This window comes from Achroia grisella, unplaced genomic scaffold, assembly GCF_030625045.1.
Source record: "Achroia grisella isolate CSIRO2021 unplaced genomic scaffold, CSIRO_AGI_Agris_v1 utg544, whole genome shotgun sequence".
Taxonomy (NCBI): Eukaryota; Metazoa; Arthropoda; class Insecta; order Lepidoptera; family Pyralidae; genus Achroia; species Achroia grisella.
The window spans coordinates 5,300,326-5,321,291 of NW_026712929.1; the positions used below are offsets into that span (position 1 = coordinate 5,300,326).

A 20,966-nucleotide genomic window follows, 5' to 3' on the forward strand; every position below is an offset into this window, starting at 1 on the left:
TGACACAGAAAATGTAGTGTAAATTGTTGGCCCGTACCAATTAATTTTACTTAGATATATATATATATATATATATATAATTTTTCATTGTGAATACAAAGACAAATAAATACTAACATACGGGAATAGTGAGTTCTTCAGTTTCATTATAAGTCTTATTTATCAGCCATTTAAAAACTTGTGATATCTGTGGTTTATTTTCATACTGATAATGATCGTTGATTTATATGTATATACATTTCCTTATATTAACAGCCTGTTTATCATTCCAGTCGTGCAAGAAAACCAATGTTCAATAATGTAGGTAGTTCTTATTTTGTCTAAGTACCCTCTATGTAGCCTGACAGTAAAGATAAAACCTAACCTTGTGTTTAAGCACGAACAAGGGCACGCGCGAAACTTTTTTTTAAGAAATATTATAATAAACGAAATAACGTGTTTTGTGTTTGTATTTGTATTATGTTAAACTCCTTGAACACTGTTACGTGTTTGTGAGACGCAGAAGAAGAAATAGCATCAGAATAAGAATAAGGTCAGAATAAGAATAATATAACCATTCTAATTAGAATAATGTAACTATTTTTATTTCATGTTATTTACTTAAATGCATCGCCCAATGCGGAGATTCCGTTCACCCTTTGATTGACAGGAACAAAATTCCTTATGGTGTTAAGTCCGCCATATACACCTTCATTTTTGTATTTGTGCATTAAATAAAGTTTTCATAAATAAATAAAAATAAATAAATAACTCCATTTTATTGAGCATAGAAAAATAATAAAAAATATACATAAAAATGCCAAACAGAAAAAAAAGAGACGGGTTTTGAAAAAAAAGAGGCATTTTTTGTATATATTTGAGATACAAATTCAAATTCAAAATATCTTTATTCATGTAGGTCTATTACAGACTCTTATTATATGTCAAATCTACCGTCAGTTTGGAATGATTTCGAGATGAGAAGAACTGACAAGAAACTTAGCTCGTATTCTTTTCAAATAAATGTAGTACATATTTAAAATAATATAGATTAGTTTAAATTCAAATTATATTCCTTTAGTATTTACATGTGTATGAGATATAAATAAGAAAAGATGCTAAAGTAAATAAATAAAATAAAATACACAAAGGTACATAAATATAAGCTATAACTGAATTTCTATTACTTACTTTGTACTTAATAATAAAGTTAACACACTATTAACTTTCCTTTGTGTTTTACTTAAATTTATTCTCGTTATTCCACACAGGTTCTTACAACTTCGGATATTCAACAACGGTTTCTTATGAATGTAAATTATATACCAATATGTGTACGATATGTAACTTAAGTAGTAATGTTAAGTGTTTATTCAAGCGATACGCATATTAGAATTCATGTCTAGAGTGTATGGAAATACAACATAACGTACGTGGCATGCCAAATATTTTTCATCGCTAACATGTTTAATCCTGTCACAGACTATTATCGTCGTTTTATCATTTTTGTAATATTAAAGCATGCCTTTCAGAATGATTAAAAATGAACTTTAAAACAGTTTCTTTAAGAGTCAAATTTGTACAATTACCAAGTAATTGCATTGTTATAAATATTGTTTTTTTGTTGTCACTGACTGGTCCAGGCTCTTATTGATTTCTATTCTATCCTTTCTTATGCAATGCTTCTTATAAGGGTTTCCTTTTTTGTTTTTGTTTCGGTTTTCTAGTAGCCCGTATTCTTATTTATTTCTTTTATATCTTTTTTTTTGCTATACTTCTAATAAAAGTTTTCTTTGTTTGTTTTATGTTTCGGTTTTCTATTTCTATTTTCCAGCACGCCATTTCACAATCCACGCCGTTTTGGTGACCTGTAGTGCTGGATATTCTTTTCCCTTTCCTTCATGTTTTCCTCATTATCGTTTACACTTTGTTGCTCAATTATATTCAGTCCACCTTAGATTTTATACTTATTTAAAGTTTTAATTTCTTACATTATTTTGCAGGTTCAGTCAGATAATTCTGACTGAACCGGTATTGGTAATACAATCAATTTGTCTATAAGCCTGTCCACATTCATATTTTGACGAGATTTAAGACGTTGTTTCTTATGGAACAAAGCATTGAAGAATATTCTTAAGGGGTCTTCCTATGTGACGGCCTGTTTGTTAGGGATATTTTAGGATTTTTTTTCTACGACCGTAATACTACGATAGTAAATATTTAGAGCTTCAAGTTTTTTATCATTTATTAACACATATTTGGACAGTATAAATATAAAATTTCAGCTAAAAATATTCAGTCAAACTAGAGTTACAGCGCTCTGAACACCCCCGCCTCGAAAAAAGAGCTCCCACTTCCTCCACGATTCCGGCTGATCGGCTTATCTGAAAAAAAAAAAAAAAAACGGCGTTTTAATTTGTAGGCTTAAAAGCACGGAATGACCTATAATCAAATGAATATAAAAAAAATTGGATTTTTGATAGACATTTGAAATAAAAGTTGCAAATTAGGCGTTAATTGTGTTTTTTGCTATAAAAAAATCGAAGTTTTGAAAATTTTCGATTGATAATAGTTCATTCCATGCGTTTACATATATTGAGTGTGCCCTGTAAATTTCAAGTAATTCGGTCCAGCCGTTTCTGAGATACAATGGAGGAAAGTTTGAAAAACACAGTTTTGAGAAAAACGCGTTTAAAGTTTCAAGTCCGTTAAAAACTATTAAAATATCAACTTACTCTCAATCGGCGATGCCTGGTCCATAGAGTATTCCTTCCTCTTCCTCGTGAAACTCTTTTAAAGCAGATTGTTCAGCTCTTGAGTCAATCCTGGCTTGTTTAACGACATCACTTACGCGCCGCTCAGAGCGTAAGATTCGCTTTTCATCCCGTTTCTCAACATACGCTTGGGCTTCACGACCAACAGGGCATCCCATAATCGACATAACTTTTAAAATACCTTGAAAACCTTCATTAAAGATAATAACTGCTAAGTAGCTAGCAATTTCAACAACTTTGGGACCAGAATGAAGATGTTTAGGAGCGAAAGTCCAAATCAAAGAATTCAAAGATTCGTTATTGTTTTGTGTCTCTGCTCCTAAACAACGAAACTTGATTGAAATAGACACGTCACTTTTACAAGTTTTACATATAACTATTTCAGAGATTGCAGCAAATACAGAAACAAACTCCAAAATGCAATATGCGAAATTCGAAGCGATGGGAACATTTATGTTCATGTTATTTTTAAGTTTTTTGGCCGAAGCTGATGTAAATACCGTATCATTTTGTTGGGTAAAACGGTTTCCACTAAACTTTCTTTTTTTACTACGACCAGGATGAACATTTCCACTCGTACTTCCTTTCCGTCCACTCATTATGAAAAAAAATAATTTGTAGCTGTTGCTCTCTTCGAAGTTCAACCAAGACTAAAATAACTTCGGTAAAATATTATAACAATAGAAATTTCTGTTTAAGTCTGTAGAAACGTGTCTAAACTTGTATAAACAAATATATTAATAATAGGGAGGCCAGGTATAAAGCCCACGGTACACAATAGGCCCGGTCTCTAACTGCCAACTCACCGCTCCGAACCGGTCTTTCTTTTACCTGCTGTATCTTTAAAACGACTTCGAATTTTCTAAAATCGCTTTACTACCGTATTCTAGACATGTTAAGGGAGCAATTTATGAAAAAAAAAAAAACGATTTTTTCAACCCATCACATAGGAAGACCCCCTTAAGCTTGTTACGCAATTCACAATATTAAAAAAAAAATGTTATTCTTGATTTATATTCATTGTATATTTCCTTAAGTAGCGTTTTCAGTGAACTATATTATTGTTTCTTTGTTGAAATAATAGACTCCTCTGTGCGAACGAAGGGAACGTATTGTGTATTTATTGAAATATTGCGTTTGTTTGGAAATATAGAAATTTATTACGTAGCGTAAAAGAAGTCAGATGACGTATTTTAGACTATAAGATAAATTATAGTATTAAAGAAATTTACTACAAAGACCACATTTTTTACGTTCTTCTTTCTTTAATCTATTGTTACATTTTTCAATGTATCTGTTTTTAATGTTGTTCGAATAAAGCATTATAAATACAATAAAAATAAATAGACATGCAAGCCTGAGGTACACTTTATAAAAATTCGTCTTCTTAGGTACCTTAGTTTCACCTACGAGTACATCAGCCGTCATACCTTGCTGTTTCGGTTGTAAGGACAAATTAGGCTGTGAATTATTGACTAAGAGGCATAACATCTTAGTCCTTCGGTACGACAACGCATGAGTGACAACACTGGCAGCATATAATAATGTAGTGTATTGTTATTTTTATCTTATACTAGCTGTGTCTGCGACTTCACCCGCATAAAATTTGTAGCCTATGGCTAATTTGTTACATAGGCTACAACATAACTTAGTGACATCATAGATTATTATGATGTATAAGTTATACATCATAATAATCTATGATGTATATGTTATGTTACTGTAAAGATACATCAACATCCGTTCTGTAGTTTATGTGTGAAAGAGTAGCAAATATCCATTTATTCATACTCACAAACTTTCGCATTTATTATATAGCATTTATTATCTTATACATGTAATAATTTATGTAACGTATATAACTGTTGTTAATTTTGTTTGAAATAAATTATTCTTATCCTTACCAGCGATGGATATCACTTACCACCAGGTGGGCTAGCTTCTGTGTCATTTTAAATTACATAAGAAAAGTTCTTGATCTCGTTCTAATCTTCTACATAATTCTTATTTTATAAATATAATATGAGGTGAAAATATACTGATTATATTTTAAAAAGTAGTTGTACGTAAAATGAGAAAAGTTTCCAAATAATGGATAGCGAGAGAACTTTGTGGAATAGGTAGCGATTGTCTGGTGCTCCCAGCTACCAGTTTTCAGTTTGAGGTTAATTAGTTGAGAGTTCGTAACGATTTTGCTCTGTGGCTTTATTAAAAGTGACATTCCTAGAAGTGTCTCAACCACAGATGATATTTTAAATATTTCAAATAGTAATTTAATTTTATTACCCACGGGTTATATTTTATATAGTAAATTAATTAAAATTCATACCAATATTATAATTTAAAAGGATAGTCCATTTGTTTGTTACCTATTCACGATTAAACGTCAGAGCATATTTTAATATAAATTTATTTGAACATAGACTATATTATAACAGTTTTTTTTTATTGGGTTGTTTGGGCTATTATTAGATGATTGTAGCACCTGTAGCACTGCGACCTATATAGATCTCTTGTGCTCGCCCTATTATAACAGCAAACATGGGCCATATTTTATTTTAAAAAAATATCTGCGGATGTGATAGGGGTTGAAAGTTTACGTGAACGAAGACGCGGGTAACAGCTAGTTATATATAAATGCAAAGGAGTAATAAAATAAGGATTTTAATGAGATTTAATATACAGATAGATTTACAACAATATATACAAAGGGTAGGATATAGGATAGTTAATATCAGTGAATATAGTATAATTAATCTCTCAATAGGAAAGTTAAAGATGCTATCTTTTATTTCAAATAAATAACTTGGAAGCGGGTGAAGTGGAGGCGAAAAGTTTGTGCGAACGAAAACACGGTTAAAACTTAGTTTTACATAAGTAAATAGGTGAAATCGTAAATTACAACAGCACCCCTTTGCATCTTCAGGTACAGTATCAATGTAGGTTAGGAATAAAGGAAATACATTAATATCTTGATGATAAAGAAGGAAATCTTGAGATACATTTCAATAGACTTTTGACTAACACAGTTAATAATTTTAGTATCTCTATTAGGGAGGTCGTAACGTTTTCGGTAGCGGTGGTTAGGTTTCCGCACTGAATGTTTGTGGTCTCACAAATACTAATCGTTGCGAAATTAAATAAACTATTATAATTAAATAATTGTTATAGCTTATTTAAGTAATTAGCTTCTCGCCCGCACGCGAGTACATGTATTATATATATAAAACTTCGTCTTCAATCGCTCTATCTATTAAAATAACTGCTTCAAAATCCGTTGCGTAGTTTTGTAGATTTAAGCATACATAGGCACGGACAGACAGCAACAGCGACTATGTTTTATACTATGTAATGATTAATTAACAGAATTGCATCAAGTAATGGAATGGCCTTTCGTAAAATAATTGCTAATTCAATAAAATATAGTAAATCTTACTTACAATTAAGTTACTTGAAGTATTGTGTTTTCTATTTCATATTATTTTAAAATAAGATACCTACGAAATGTGACATTACTTGGAGCACAAGTCGCAATAGTGTCTTTGCTGTGTTATTTTACCCGTTTCTTACTTGGCGGCACTCTCTTTGAGTTTATTTTCAGGATAATCTTAAAAGCTGAACACTGTACTTTCATTGCAAATAGTTTTATTATATAGAACTGAGGATTTATAGTTATACTTTAGCTGGTTTATGCGAAATTATTTTCTTTTTTAAGATAAAATACTTAGTAAGGGTGTTAATATTCATTATCAGTTAGTATAGTGAATAGAATTAGATGAATTCTATTACATTACATTATTTAAATTCCATTCCAACAATGTGTAATTTATAAAATATAATTTTAAATCTCCATTTAAAATCTATACATATAAATAAAATTGGAGTGTCTGTTTGTAATATTGAAACAACCGTTTTTTACTAAATGCATATGAATATAAATACAGTACATACACTAAAATAACAATTTTTACAGTTTTTGTCTGTTTATTTGTTCCGGCTAATCTCTGAAATGGCTGGACCGATTTTGACGGAACTTTTTTTGGCAGGTAGCTGATCTAATAAGGAGTAACTTAGGCTACTTTTATTTAAAAAAAATAAAGTTAAATTCCACGCGGACGAAGTCGCGGGAACAGCTAGGTGTACAATCAATTTGCGTAAAATAGGTAACTATATACACAATTCTTACTAATATTGTAAATGCGAAAGTAACGCTGTCTGTCTGTCTCGCTTTCACGCTAAATTTAATGGCATTTTGGTTTAAATTATTAATATGAGTATATTTTTTTTGTTTGGTCAAGATCGAAATAACACACGGACGAAGTCGCGGGCACAGCTAGTTATACATAGCATCCGTCTTAACCCCCAAGATACCCCAACCTAAATAAAATTCCCCAAGATAAATAAAATTCCAATTTAGTGTAATTACTGCAAATTTATTTATATTTATAATTTTATAAATATAATAAACAAATTTATAAATATATAAAAATCATTTTATCCTCTTCCGCAGTACATTATTCACTGTCTATAATGGAATGCTGTTACAGAGTCAGAAAATATATGGGGATGGCGGCCATCTCCTTACGGGAGATGTCATTATAATTTATTATCGCACGAAATCACCCACATTGATGCGGCTGAATATATATGGAGATATTTGGGGTTGGGTTTATTATTTGAAGCTATTTATTATACTTACATTATTATAAAAATGAACATTTCAAAAAATTAAAATAAGAATTAATAAATTATAAAAGGAATCAACAGCTTTCAAAGTAAAAAGCCGTATCATAATTAGTCCATTCGTTTAAGAACTACCATGGTATAGACAAACCATATACATATCTTGATAAAGAATTAAACTGACTTGTTTTAATAGCCAGAGTTTGTTACATTGTGTACTTATGTAGGTGTCCATGTCTAACATTAAGTGAAAATCTCGTACATGAATTAATCTAATAGGCTTTGCTCCATAAATATGATTTAACAGATGTTTTGATTTTATTGAAACGTAATTTCAGCATATCCTTCAGTATGTAATTGTAAATTGTTATATCTGTTACCATAAAAGGCCATTGACTTTTTCTATACGACTTATCTTATTTTATTAAATTATTTCTAAAATTAAAAAAAATATCTCGTATGAAGAGGAAAACACTCTGCAATAACTGAAGTAGGTTTATGACATTGCGTATCTCATGAATAAGGAGGTAAATACTTTCAAGAATTAGTAAAAGAAAATAATTTAGAACAAATTATATTTGCCAAATTTCGTTTATTGGTGAAATGGATAAGAATTGAAACGTAAATAAATAAGAGGAGAGATCTGATGCTCATTGCACGCGACGGCCTTATAAAATATTCATGCTTTATTGCCGTAACCCGAGAAGAAAGGAAATGCGAATGTTGGTGACTTTACATTCAAAGTTAGGGATTTGGGAACAAGTATCTACATACTTTATGTACCACTAGCGGCTCATTGTAAAGGGATCTATCTACATAATATATATATTGTTTTTTATCAGTTATACATTTTGATTTTTGTATATCATATCTATTTTATGATTTTTCATGTCATCTGCATGGATAACTCCAGTTTCAATTATTTTAGCCGCTTAGCAGGTTACTTTATAAGCCGTTTTGACTTTAGGGTGGGTAGTAATATTACAGTGTGAGGCATGCTATCTTAATGCTCTGGAATGGCGACGCATAAGTGGTTTCACGGGTGTCATATGATAACGTGATGTTCATGTATCTATATTATTCTATATACATGAACAGCACTATTACAGCGGCGGTTACCGCTTACCATCAGACGTGCCCCATCTTCTCATGCGTGTACTAAAGAAGAGAATATGATCAACTCTTCTATTTTTAGGTTTTTCTGTTCTTTTTTTATTACCTACTAAATTCCATTACTCCCTTGTAGGGGTTAGGGATGTTTTAGAGAAAAATCAAAAAACTTCTTCAGTAGATGGGAGTGGAGTTTTCATATGTTTAATATTTTTTTACGTAAAAGTTTTAACGGTTTTCGTGACATTTTCTTTTATACATCTAGTTCTAAAAATTGCTAAGATTTTTTAATGAAAAAATCTTTGTACCTTTGTCAATTATTGTTTGCTTTTAACCTTTTCCAATAATTATGTTTGAATAAGTTTGAATTTTTGATATTTAGATCCGTTCGAGGCCAGGGCGAGTCCCGAGTTATAAATATTTTTAATCATAATTATTATATTACCAATATTATAAACGCGAAAGTTTGTGAATGTGGATGATGTCTGTTACTCTTTACGTAAAAACTACTAAATGGATTTTAATTAAACTTTACAGTAATAGGCTATAAATTTAAGTTTTTTAAAAATTTTGAAACCGCGGGCGTCGCCAGTATTTTAATAAATTCGTGAACACCTCTATGTCACTTAGTCAAAGAGTTGTTTGATGTTACATAGGAAAGTTAAATATCTATCTCGTTCGAACTGGTTTCAGAGTTAAATTAATTTTGTAATGGTATACCAAGTTTAAGTTATAACTTAAATTTTAATTAATTAGCTCCGATTATATATTTAGATTTAATATAAAACGGCACGAGGCGACGAAAGATCGTTTCAAGGGTGTTTCATAGTTAAATACTTACTACTTGGAAATATTTCTTCGTAGTTGAAATGTTTATGAATAAAAATAATTACAAAAATATTTTATACATTCCAGTACACCTATATAATTTTTAAAACTTCTGTTCCTTTAGTACTACACTTGTTGCTAAACACATTTAATATAGTGTATTTATTAAATACCAGTACATAATTATTAAATACTAGCTGACTCGCGTAACTTCGTCTGCATCAAACTTACTTGACATTTGTCTTATATTATTTATATATTGGCCCACTTTGCATAATACCTTTTTACCTATGTATTATTCTAAAATTAGCTATGTTGCTATAAAGTTTCGAAATCCGTTCAGCAGTTTTTGCGTGAAAGAGTACCAAACTTAACAAGTTTATAATATTATTAAGATGATCTGTGTATAAACTAAAATATATTCAAATGCACCTAGCAGTTTTTGGTTGAAAGCATTTTATATTACATTCAAAGTATCCCTTGAAAAACTACCCTGACTACCAGACTGGATACTACCAAATGAGTAAAATATCAACATCGATATGTTTGGAGCGGATTCACTGAACGACTACGAGTCAGCCAGTAATCTATGGTGGGTATTGAAGTGGATTATTCTCGTTACGGACTTTATATTGTATAGTTTTATATTTGAATTAGATGGTTATAAGGGTAGTGGAAAGCAGAGGAAGTGGAAGCCTGTGTCGTAGAAGTTAAAAAGTAATCATTTGTCATGGTATGTGCTTGTAATGCGTAAGAAAGAAGAAGAACGTGGATGGTGATAAAAGCAGTGGAAGGCCGAAAAATAGACGGAAAGGATTGTGTGAGATATGGAGATATGGAGTGAATTGACGTGAAATATTTGTAGAAGCAGATGATAAGTTTTATCTATCAGTTTCACATCATACCATCAGGTATAGGTTCTAAACTCGTATTTTATCGCGTATTTAAACAATGTAACTACTTTCCTTGGTAATCCTTTCTGCTACTTTAAATCACCTCGAAGGTAGGTATGAAGAGATAATTCAATATTAATGTAAAAAAGGAACAGTTGTTGACTAACGGTAGTATACGATAGGAACAACCTTATTTTTATATTTGGCAAATCGGATTTGGATATTGTCGTCCATTTAGAAAAATATATTCGCTTGAACACAACGAAAAATATCTAAAAGTCATAATCATTGATCGGTATGAATTATTAATGAAGAGTCTGCAACATTTATATTTTGGCTGTGGAAAATTTCCTTACAGCTTTGACCTCTAGCCAAGCGTTTCGTTTTGGCTTACGAATGTTCATCTTTATTCAGTATGCGCATTCTGTGCTCGTTTTAAAAATTTGTTCCTTATCGTGTTGCTTTGGAAAATCATTCCGTTATTCTACCTACCTTGGTACCTTGGTACCTTGGACACTTTGTATAAGGACGTAAATAGGTACCTCTATTGCATCTACATGTTTCAGCTGCCAAGACACGCCAAGCTCAAATTTCTTCAATCATTTCTTCTTAGCTATCTTCCGTTAAATATTACCTTCTGGTGGTTCCGACCATGGATTGAAGAAGCACACTCACAAATATGTAAAAAACTGTTACTTCCTTCCAGTTCAATTTGTTACTAAATTATATTTAACCATTTACTTTGAAGAATCAATTGTCAACAAAGAAAATCAATTGTCAACAAAGTTTAACGTGGTAGATCAATGAGAAAATATATCAGGAAATATTTCTTCTGACTCGAATATTTATCTGACGTTAGATATGCTATTTTGAATAAATAAAATGGTCAGCTAGCTGTACCATAGTGAAAATACCATCAGTGTATATGCTTGATTATACATATTAATGTAGTTTTCACATGTTTGTGGTATCAAATGCAGTGTATAGAACTGAAATTATTACGCGTTACATCCAGTTGCAGGGTAGATGAATGGACTGTTTCACTTGCGACTCTCAAATCCGTGTTTATTGCTGTACCTCGAGTATACAGTCCCGACCAATGTTAATTCAACTCGTGTATTGCAGAATGCTCTTTCATAAAATAAAACCGTAGACTGCTTTTATAATAAGGTTTAATGTTATTATGAGGGAAAGGGGATTGTTAGTAATATGGACTGATGATCTTATTGCTAGCAATGTACCATGTCAGGTGATAAATTCTTGGTGAATTTATTACGATGGGTTAACTGACCTGACCTCATGTTTATCTTATCATTCTCCACTGGTGCCCCGCCAGCGTAACCCGTTAGCGCAGGCGGGTGCACCATTCCATTATCATCCAAGAAAAAAGTTATTATGAACGATTAGTAATGTAAAACTTACCACATAATTTATCAGAGCCATACTGTAAAAAGTCTTCTAAAGGGCTCTTCAGTCGTTTATTTCGGCCGCCATGCAGCTCGCTTTGTAAGCTCTGTTTTCGGTTGTAGGATGGAGATTAGGTAGTGAAGGATTACCTTCTCTATTCTACTCTGCATCAGAGGCATAACATCTTCGTCCTCTGGAATGGCAACGCTTGAGGGTATTGCGGGATTACGTAATGTCTGTAGTTCTCATATGTAAGCAACGATCAGCGTTTACCAGGTGGGCCGTCAATATTTGTCGATATTAGGTTTGGTGTTCAAATTAAATAAAAAAAAATACTATTAGTTCTATCTCATCATCATCATCGCCTTGCCTGTATCCCATTATTTGTGGTCGGCGCAGTATATCATTCTCTTCTACTGATCTCTATCGGCCGTGATATCTGAGCATTCTCTCCTTTTATTCATATCATCTTTCACACAATCCATCCATCTTTTTTTAGGGCGTCCTCTCCCTTTCCATCCATCCACGTTCATACTTTTTTTTTTTTTAAATCACATGGCCTTATTACAGGTGTGTGCAAAACTCCTTGTAGGACCAAACGGACTTACATACAATTCACACAGCGCCATCTAGAACCAAGTTAAGCTACTTAAAGCTTGTGTTATAGCTACTAGATAACTGATGATACATAGTTTTTTTTTTGTAAATACATACATACTATACATAGAAAACACCCAAAAAAAATACTATTTGTTCTATCTCATCATCATCATCATTGCCTTGCCTTTATCCCATTATTTGGGGTCGGCGCAGTATATCATTCTCTTCCACTGATCTCTATCGGTCGTCATATCTGAACATACTCTTCTTTTATTCATATCATCTTTCACACAATCCATCCATCTTTTTTTAGGGCGTCCTCTCCCTTTCCATCCATCCACGTTCATATTGTACACTTTCCTTAAGACATGATCCTCGTTCCTCCGCATAACATGCTCATACCAGCTCAATCTATTACCTCGCAAATTGTCTATAACTGGCGTAACTATTGGTATTAGTATCTATCTAATATTTTTTTTTGCGATATGTACTACGTTGTAATAATATTATAATTTACCGTGACGACTGTCATCCCCTCATATTTGAATATCCATATTTCTTTTTTTTTAATCCAACTTAGCGGTAGTCGAGCCTACCATCGTTTCTCGATTAGGAAAGTCAGTCACAAATATAATAGGACAAGAAAAGTTTCTCGTGTTAACCAGATATGAATTCAAGAACTTCGTATTCTTGATAGTAGTAGTCCTTGACAACTTAAATTGTATAATGTTACTTTTTGTCGTTATTTGATCAATCAAATACCGAATCATAATAAATCATAAAACTCAAGTTTCTTTGTTACGCATACACGAATGTGACGGTAGAGTAAAGAAATGCTATTCAAAAGTACTATTAGTAAGTTCATTTTAATAAAAACTATTTCTATTATATATCATCCATATTATATATCATCATCGATTGGAGTTTTAGCAATATTCAGAACATCTGTTTCATTATCACAAGTTGTCGTATAATTGATTGTATCTTCACCAAATAATTTTAGGGCACTCTCCAAATCCTCTATCCGAGTTTGCATAGGAACTCTAGCAAATACCACAATGTCACCACTATCGCAATCCCTCATCAGGAGAAGATTTTTTATTACCTGCCACTGGTTTGCACTTTCTTCATGGCGTGAGGCGTATATGAAGTTATCTAAAATCATAATAAAGAATGTTAGTGAATACAAAGCATGTCCTAATATATAAAATATTACCGATTCTAGAACAAACCCATGATTGGTCCATTTTTTCGAAGTTTAGCGGATATTAGAATTAGAAATAACGTTATGCTTATTTTCATTTGAAATCGCAAAAAAACTAATGTCCCATCTGATGAAACGAAACAACTGTTACGTTAGTAATCCAAAAACGAGTTATGGACTTATTATTATGTATCTTTGATATCGTTGCTATTCTTGATGATTAATTTATTACTATATTCAATGTATTCATGTCACAATTCTGTACAAAATCTCTCTTGTAGAAAACTCAGGAAACCCGTGGTAAACTGTCCTCTTAGAAGTTTCTTTAGCATTATTAGTACTATTTAGTATTATAGAGAATATTCTGTTTCTTATTTTATACAAATACAATTATATTTCTAGTACGACAAAAATGTATAAAGAATTGGTCCAATTTAAATACAATTGAATATTCTTTTTGTTAATTTAATTAGTTTTACTTCGAGTGTTAGCCTACCTTAGTTAAAAAAAACAAAGTTTCAAATTGAATCAGTTTGGACTGATCAATTAAGGAGTTTAATAAATTAATCAAGGTAGATGGAGGTGATTTATAAAAAGTGTAATTTTATTTTTATATCTGTTAAGGTTAGATATAGATATAGATTATATATATATATAGATATAGATATAGTTATTAGATATAGCTACTTATTGAAGCATATAGTTCTTACATCGTTTCTATTTCTGTACATTATATATTTTTTATATAATTAGAATAGAAAATCCTGAAAAGTTATCATAGCTGTTATACATTTCGGTACTATAATATGACTACTATATTTCGTCCTTCAAAGTAAAATTAAAGTAATTCCTAAGCAAGCTACGGGCAGTAGAATTAAATTTGGAAGATTATTTTCACATTTTTTTAATTAACTCTAGGACGCAGTCATCTTCTGCTTCTTCCTTATCCCATTTATTTGGGGGCGGCGTAATATGTTATTCTTTTCTATTCATTCTATTGCATTTATTTCGTTATTTACCTCCTTTTTTACCTAATCATCTTTCACACAGTCCTGGATGGACTGTGTTTCTTCCTCGTCCTAACTCTAGGACGCAGTATTTTATCAATATTGTACACAAGGTGGGATTTGAGATGTTTTGCTAAAGTACCTTTGTATTCTTCCTCAATAATGACATTATCCATTATTTCCATATCATATTTGGATCCTTGCAAGAAATGTTTTCTTGATTTTGTCATCTCACTACTTTTAATTTCAATATTACAGTCAGACCAATCCACAGTTTCGTTGAAAGTTCCGTAAAATTTATAATTTTCTTCTTTGTTCTGTAAGATTACGATTATTATGAGAAATCGGAGTTATTCTAATTATATATGATTTAATAACAATTTAATTTTTCAATACAATTTAAAGCAATTTAAACATCAGTAAGGTGATATGAAACACATTTCAAGAAGCTAACTGAGTAGCAATAAATTAATTCAGTAAAATGCTAAGTGTGTGGTACACCATTAAAAATGGAAATCTATACTATCTAATTTAACACTTTGAGATTTATGATTCTAGTTATAAGCTCAGGTAATTCTTAAGTCTTTATTTGTTCTTTGTAGTATGGTTTAATTTTACCTTTTGTGATATTTTTTGCAATTGAATTCTGAAACAGGGTATATGTTCAGGTAACTGATAGTATATAACTTGCCACACATCTGCCATAGCATCCAGATCCAAAACTGCTCCGTTCTTGAAATGTGGACATATTTCTGTCAAATTTGAATTAGTTTCATTATTTTCTCTATCAATTGATATTGTAAGTTCATCAAATGCAGTATTTAGAGTGGTAGCTTCATCTTCATCTGTGCTTTCTGTAGTTTCACTATACGTTTCACTAAAGTCTAATTCTGTGATTTCCGAAGTGAAATCTACATTAGTTATAATTGTATTAGAATCAGTAGTACTGGAAATGCTGGAATTAATCATTTTTATAAACAATAACCAAAAACATATTATACACAGCATTTTTTCAATAAATTAACTGATTGCTGTTGATAGCCTAGATGCGACTGAGAAAAAATATAACTATTCTTTACTATTAGTAGTGGGTGAAATCATCTTATAACTGTTATTATAACAATTATTGAATAACCATTGTTCATGGCTTCATATGGATAGTTATCTAGACACGCGGTAGCGTGTCAAGCCGAGTTTCAAGTAAACTGGCGAGCAGCACCGTGTGTATATTTACACGAACCGAATAAATATGTATTCCAAATTTCATAAACATATCTCAAACGGTTATTTAGATATTAATGTCCAAAAATCGTCATTTTTATCACTGATCAACTATAGATCAAAATTATAACCCACTTCCAGATGACCTAGGAAGTTCAAATTTGGCATGCAGATAGGTAATTAGGTGAATATAAAGGAAAAAATCTGAAACTGGTAAATTGTTATCATTTTACTATAATTTTTCACTTTAATTGATTTTATTTCAACTTATACTGGACGATTACTAAAATTCTATGAAAACGTCGATAACCACCAATTGACATTGATCCCTGGCAAAATAGCTCATCTTGTACTGGACGGAAAGTAATATTATATGAAAACGTCGATCATTACCAATTTACGTTGACCCCTTTACATCAGTGTCGATAACTAGCAAACTTCAAATATTGCATTGAGCGATAAACACTAGTTAATATAATTAAGATTCTGTCTAAAATATACTCGTACTTATAACTAGGAGTATAGTCGAATTTCGTATTTATTATGTTATTAACTGAGATTTGGTATTAATTATTGTTTCAATATTTAGCGCACATCGATAGTGTAAGATCGTTGTTTTTATAAATAATTATTAAATAATAGGCATTTCGTTATAGGGCGCCGCGGCGCGGGCGGCGCCGTGTGGGAGCGGTGCGATAAAACGTTGACGAGAACCTGTCGGAGCGAATGGCAACCGCCCTCATATGTCTCAATGTTTTGTTTCTCGATATCTAACCTATAAGGTTGCGATTTATGCTACGAAAATCATAGTTTTCTTAAATTATACTTATATATTTGTGGTTATATTATTATTACATTATTTTAGTAATTACGTATGGTATAGACAATAGTTTAAACCAAAAATTAATAATAATTTTAGTATAGTTATAAGTAGGAATGTATAGTTAACTCGAGAATGAGAACTCATTGGTAACTAAATAATGTATATGTTGACAGAGAACAATTCCGTATTTGCTTAACATATGCTATCCACAAATCACAAGGTCTTAGTTTTGACAGTCCTCTTCTCAACATAGGCTCCTCTATATTTAATAAAGGGCAGGTTTACGTTGGACTCTCCAGAGTTAAAACCTTAGATGGAGTACGTCTTAACAATTTAGATCCACGTTCCCATTCATTCTTCATTCCCATCCGTTCTTCGTTCCCATTCATTCTTCATTCTCATTCAAATATCATTCATTCTTAATTTTCATTCATATATCATTCATTCTTCTTTTAATATTTTATATATTATATATATTATACTATATTATACCATTTTTATGAATTTTTATATATTTTTTTTATAACACAGGGGACAAACGAGCATGCGGCTCACCTGATGGTAAGTGATTACCGCCGCCCATGAGCACCCGCAACACCAGGGGAATTGCAAGTACGTTGTCGGCCTTTTAAAAAGGAATAAGCTCTTTTCTTGAAGGTTTCAATATCGTATCGGTTCGGAAATACCATTGCTGGAAGGTGATTCCATAATGTGGTTGTGCGAATCCGAACAATTCCTCAGAACACTCCCCGTGATATATGCGGTAGAAAATGCATAGAGATGCAATATAACAGATAGGGCCTCCCCCTTACTCTCATTCATCATTCATTCATCATTCATTCATCATTCATTCATCATTCATTCATCATTCATTTTTCATTCATTTTTCATTCATCATTCAAGCTTCATTCATCATTCGTTCATCATTCATTCATCATTCATTCTTAATTCATGTTCATACATCATATGAATGAACGATGAATGCTGATTGAAGAAAGGATGATGAATGAATGAACGATGAATGAATGATGAATGATGAATTAATGAACGATGAATGAATAATGAATGGTGAATGAATGAGAATCAAAAATGACTGAAAATGAAGAATGAATATTGATATTGAAGAATGAATATTCATTCTTCATTATCATTGTAATTCCTCATTCTCAATGTTGTTCTTCAATATCAATATTCATCAAATCAAAATAATAAAAATGACTTCCTACGGGATCACAATATTGGATTCGATTGCATCATGTAGGATGGTTCGATATGCTAGACACTTAATAAACAGAATTATTCAAAATATTAAAAATAACTTCTTACACGATCCTAATATTGGACTTGATTGGAACAATATAAAAAACATTTAGTTGCGATATTCATAGTAGTTCATATTGAAATATTCTGTTACACGATATTCATAAAGGAAGTCGTATATGTGGATATTCCCTGAAGTGTTAAAGTTGGATTAGATATCTACCTCTGTCTGTTCATGTAATAGATATCAAGAAGCATGAGTGATGAATGGTGAATGAATGATGAATGAATGAACGATGAATGAATGATGAATGTATGATGAATGAATGATGAATGAATGATGAATGAATGGTTAATGAATGATGAATGTATGAATGAGTAATGAAGAATGAATGAATAATGAATGGTGAATGAATGAGAATCAAAAATGACTGAAAATGAAGAATGAATATTGATATTGAAGAATGAATATTCATTCTTCATTATCATTATAATTCCTCATTCTCAATGTTGTTCTTCAATATCAATATTCATTCTTCATTCATCATTCATTCATCATTCATTCTTCATTCATCATTCATTCTTCGTTCCCATTCATTCTTCATTCCCATTCATTCTTCATTCCCATTCGTTCTTCGTTCCCATTCATTCTAAATTCCCATTCATTCTTCATTCTCATTCATTCTTCATTCTCATTCAAATATCATTCATTCTTAATTTTCATTCATATATCATTCATTCTTCGTTTCCATTCATTCTTCATTCCCATTCATTCTTCATTTTCAGTCATTTTTGATTCTCATTCATTCACCATTCATTATTCATTCATTCTTCATTAATCATTCATTATTCATTCATTCATTCGTTCATTAATCATTCATTCATCTTTCATTCATCATTCATTCATCATTCATACATATTCATTTCATTCATTCATCTTTCATTCATCATTCATTCATCATTCATTCATCATTCATTCATCATTCGTTCATCATTCATTCATCATTCGTTCATCATTCATTCATCATACATTCATCATTCATTCATCATTCATTCATCATTCATTCATCATTCATTCATCATTCATTCATCATTCATTCATCATTCATTCATCATTCATTCATCATTCATTCATCATTCATTCATCATTCATTCATCATTCATTCATCATTCATTCATCATTCATTCATCATACATTCATCATTCATTCATCATTCATTCATCATTCATTCATCATTCATTCATCATTCATTCATCATTCATTCATCATTCATTCATCATTCATTCATCATTCATTCATCATTCATTCATCATTCATTCATCATTCATTCATCATTCATTCATCATTCATTCATCATTCATTCATCATTCATTCATCATTCATTCATCATTCATTCATCATTCATTCATCATTCATTCATCATTCATCATTCATTCATCATTCATCATTCATTCATCATTCATCATTCATTCATCATTCATCATTCATTCATCATTCATTCATCATTCATTCGTCATTCATTCATCATTCATCATTCATTCATCATTCATCATTCATTCATCATTCATCATTCATTCATCATTCATCATTCATTCATCATTCATCATTCATTCATCATTCATTCATCATTCATCATTCATCATTCATTCATCATTCATCATTCATTCATCATTCATCATTCATTCATCATTCATCATTCATCATTCATTCATCATTCATCATTCATTCATCATTCATCATTCATCATTCATCATTCATTCATCATTCATTCATCATTCATTCATCATTCATTCATCATTCATTCATCATTCATTCATCATTCATTCATCATTCATTCATCATTCATTCATCATTCATTCATCATTCATTCATCATTCATTCATCATTCATTCATCATTCATCATTCACATTCATTCATTCATCATTCATCATTCATTCATCATTCATTCATCATACATTCATCATTCATTCATCATTCATTCATCATTCATTCTTCATTCATTCATCATTCATTCATCATTCATTCATCATTCATTCATCATTCATTCATCATTCATTCTTCATTCATCATTCAAATATCATTCATTCTTAATTTTCATTCATATATCATTCATTCATTTAATATTTTATATATTATATATATTATACTATATTATACCATTTTTGAATTTTATATATTGTACCATACTCCTCCGGAGCGGCTTGACCGATTTTTATGAATTTTTATATATTTTTTTTTTTATAACACAGGGGACAAACGAAAAACGGCTCACCTGATGGTAAGTGCCCATGAGCACCCGCAACACCAGGGGAATTGTAAGTACGTTGTCGGCCTTTTAAAAAGGAATAAGCTCTTTTCTTGAAGGTTTCAATATCGTATCGGTTCGGAAATACCATTGCTGGAAGGTGATTCCATAATGTGGTTGTGCGAATCCGAACAATTCCTCAGAACACTCCCCGTGATATATGCGGTAGAAAATGCATAGAGATGCAATATAACAGATAGGGCCTCCCCCTTACTCTCAATAGCCTCTGCCCATCGATGTGTCAAATGCACTAGAAGATCACCAGCTGAGCGACCCTGGCGAAAGCCATACTGACGATCAGATTTCATCTTTTGTCGTAGAAGTCAACAATCAAGGCATATATCATAATATTAAACTCGGCTATCATTTCACATTTATGTTTTTGATGGGATATGTAAATATACTAAAACTGTAAATAAACAAATAGGTTCCATATACATGTTCTATTTATGATATCTATACATCTACATATACATATTTTTAACGGCCTAGGTGGTCTAGCGGTCTAGCCTTACTTTCCATTCTCGCAGGTTCGATTCCTTCACGGCACAAACATTTGTAACTATGAGTACAATTGTTTGTATACCTCTGGTTTACTGTGTATACTATGTATGTATTTACAAAAAAAGTCTAAGTATTTAAATGACTTGTCTATACCCATAACACAAGCTCCTGCTTATCGTGGGACTAGATGGCGCTGTGTTAATTGTCCGGGATTATTTATTATTTATAATTTTTATTCTTGAGTATGATTGTTTGTATCGGTCAGGGTGTTTTCTATGTATAATATGTATGTATTTACGAAAAAAAAACTATGTACTTGTATCAGTTATCTAGTACCCGTAACAGCTTTAGATAGCTTAACTTGGG

The 20,966-nt window shown here is 31.3% G+C and overlaps 1 protein-coding gene across 1 annotated transcript; it reads right to left on the reverse strand.

The window, feature by feature from the left end:
- Nucleotides 1–13,175: 13,175 nt before the first annotated feature.
- LOC131847979 (uncharacterized) lies at nucleotides 13,176–15,454 on the reverse strand. The gene is made up of 3 exons (XM_059197709.1): nucleotides 15,104–15,454; nucleotides 14,628–14,802; nucleotides 13,176–13,429 (listed from the first exon to the last, which is right to left on the reverse strand). Exons 1-3 carry the CDS (start codon nucleotides 15,452–15,454, stop codon nucleotides 13,176–13,178), a joined length of 780 nt encoding a protein of 259 aa, XP_059053692.1.
- Nucleotides 15,455–20,966: the final 5,512 nt, after the last annotated feature.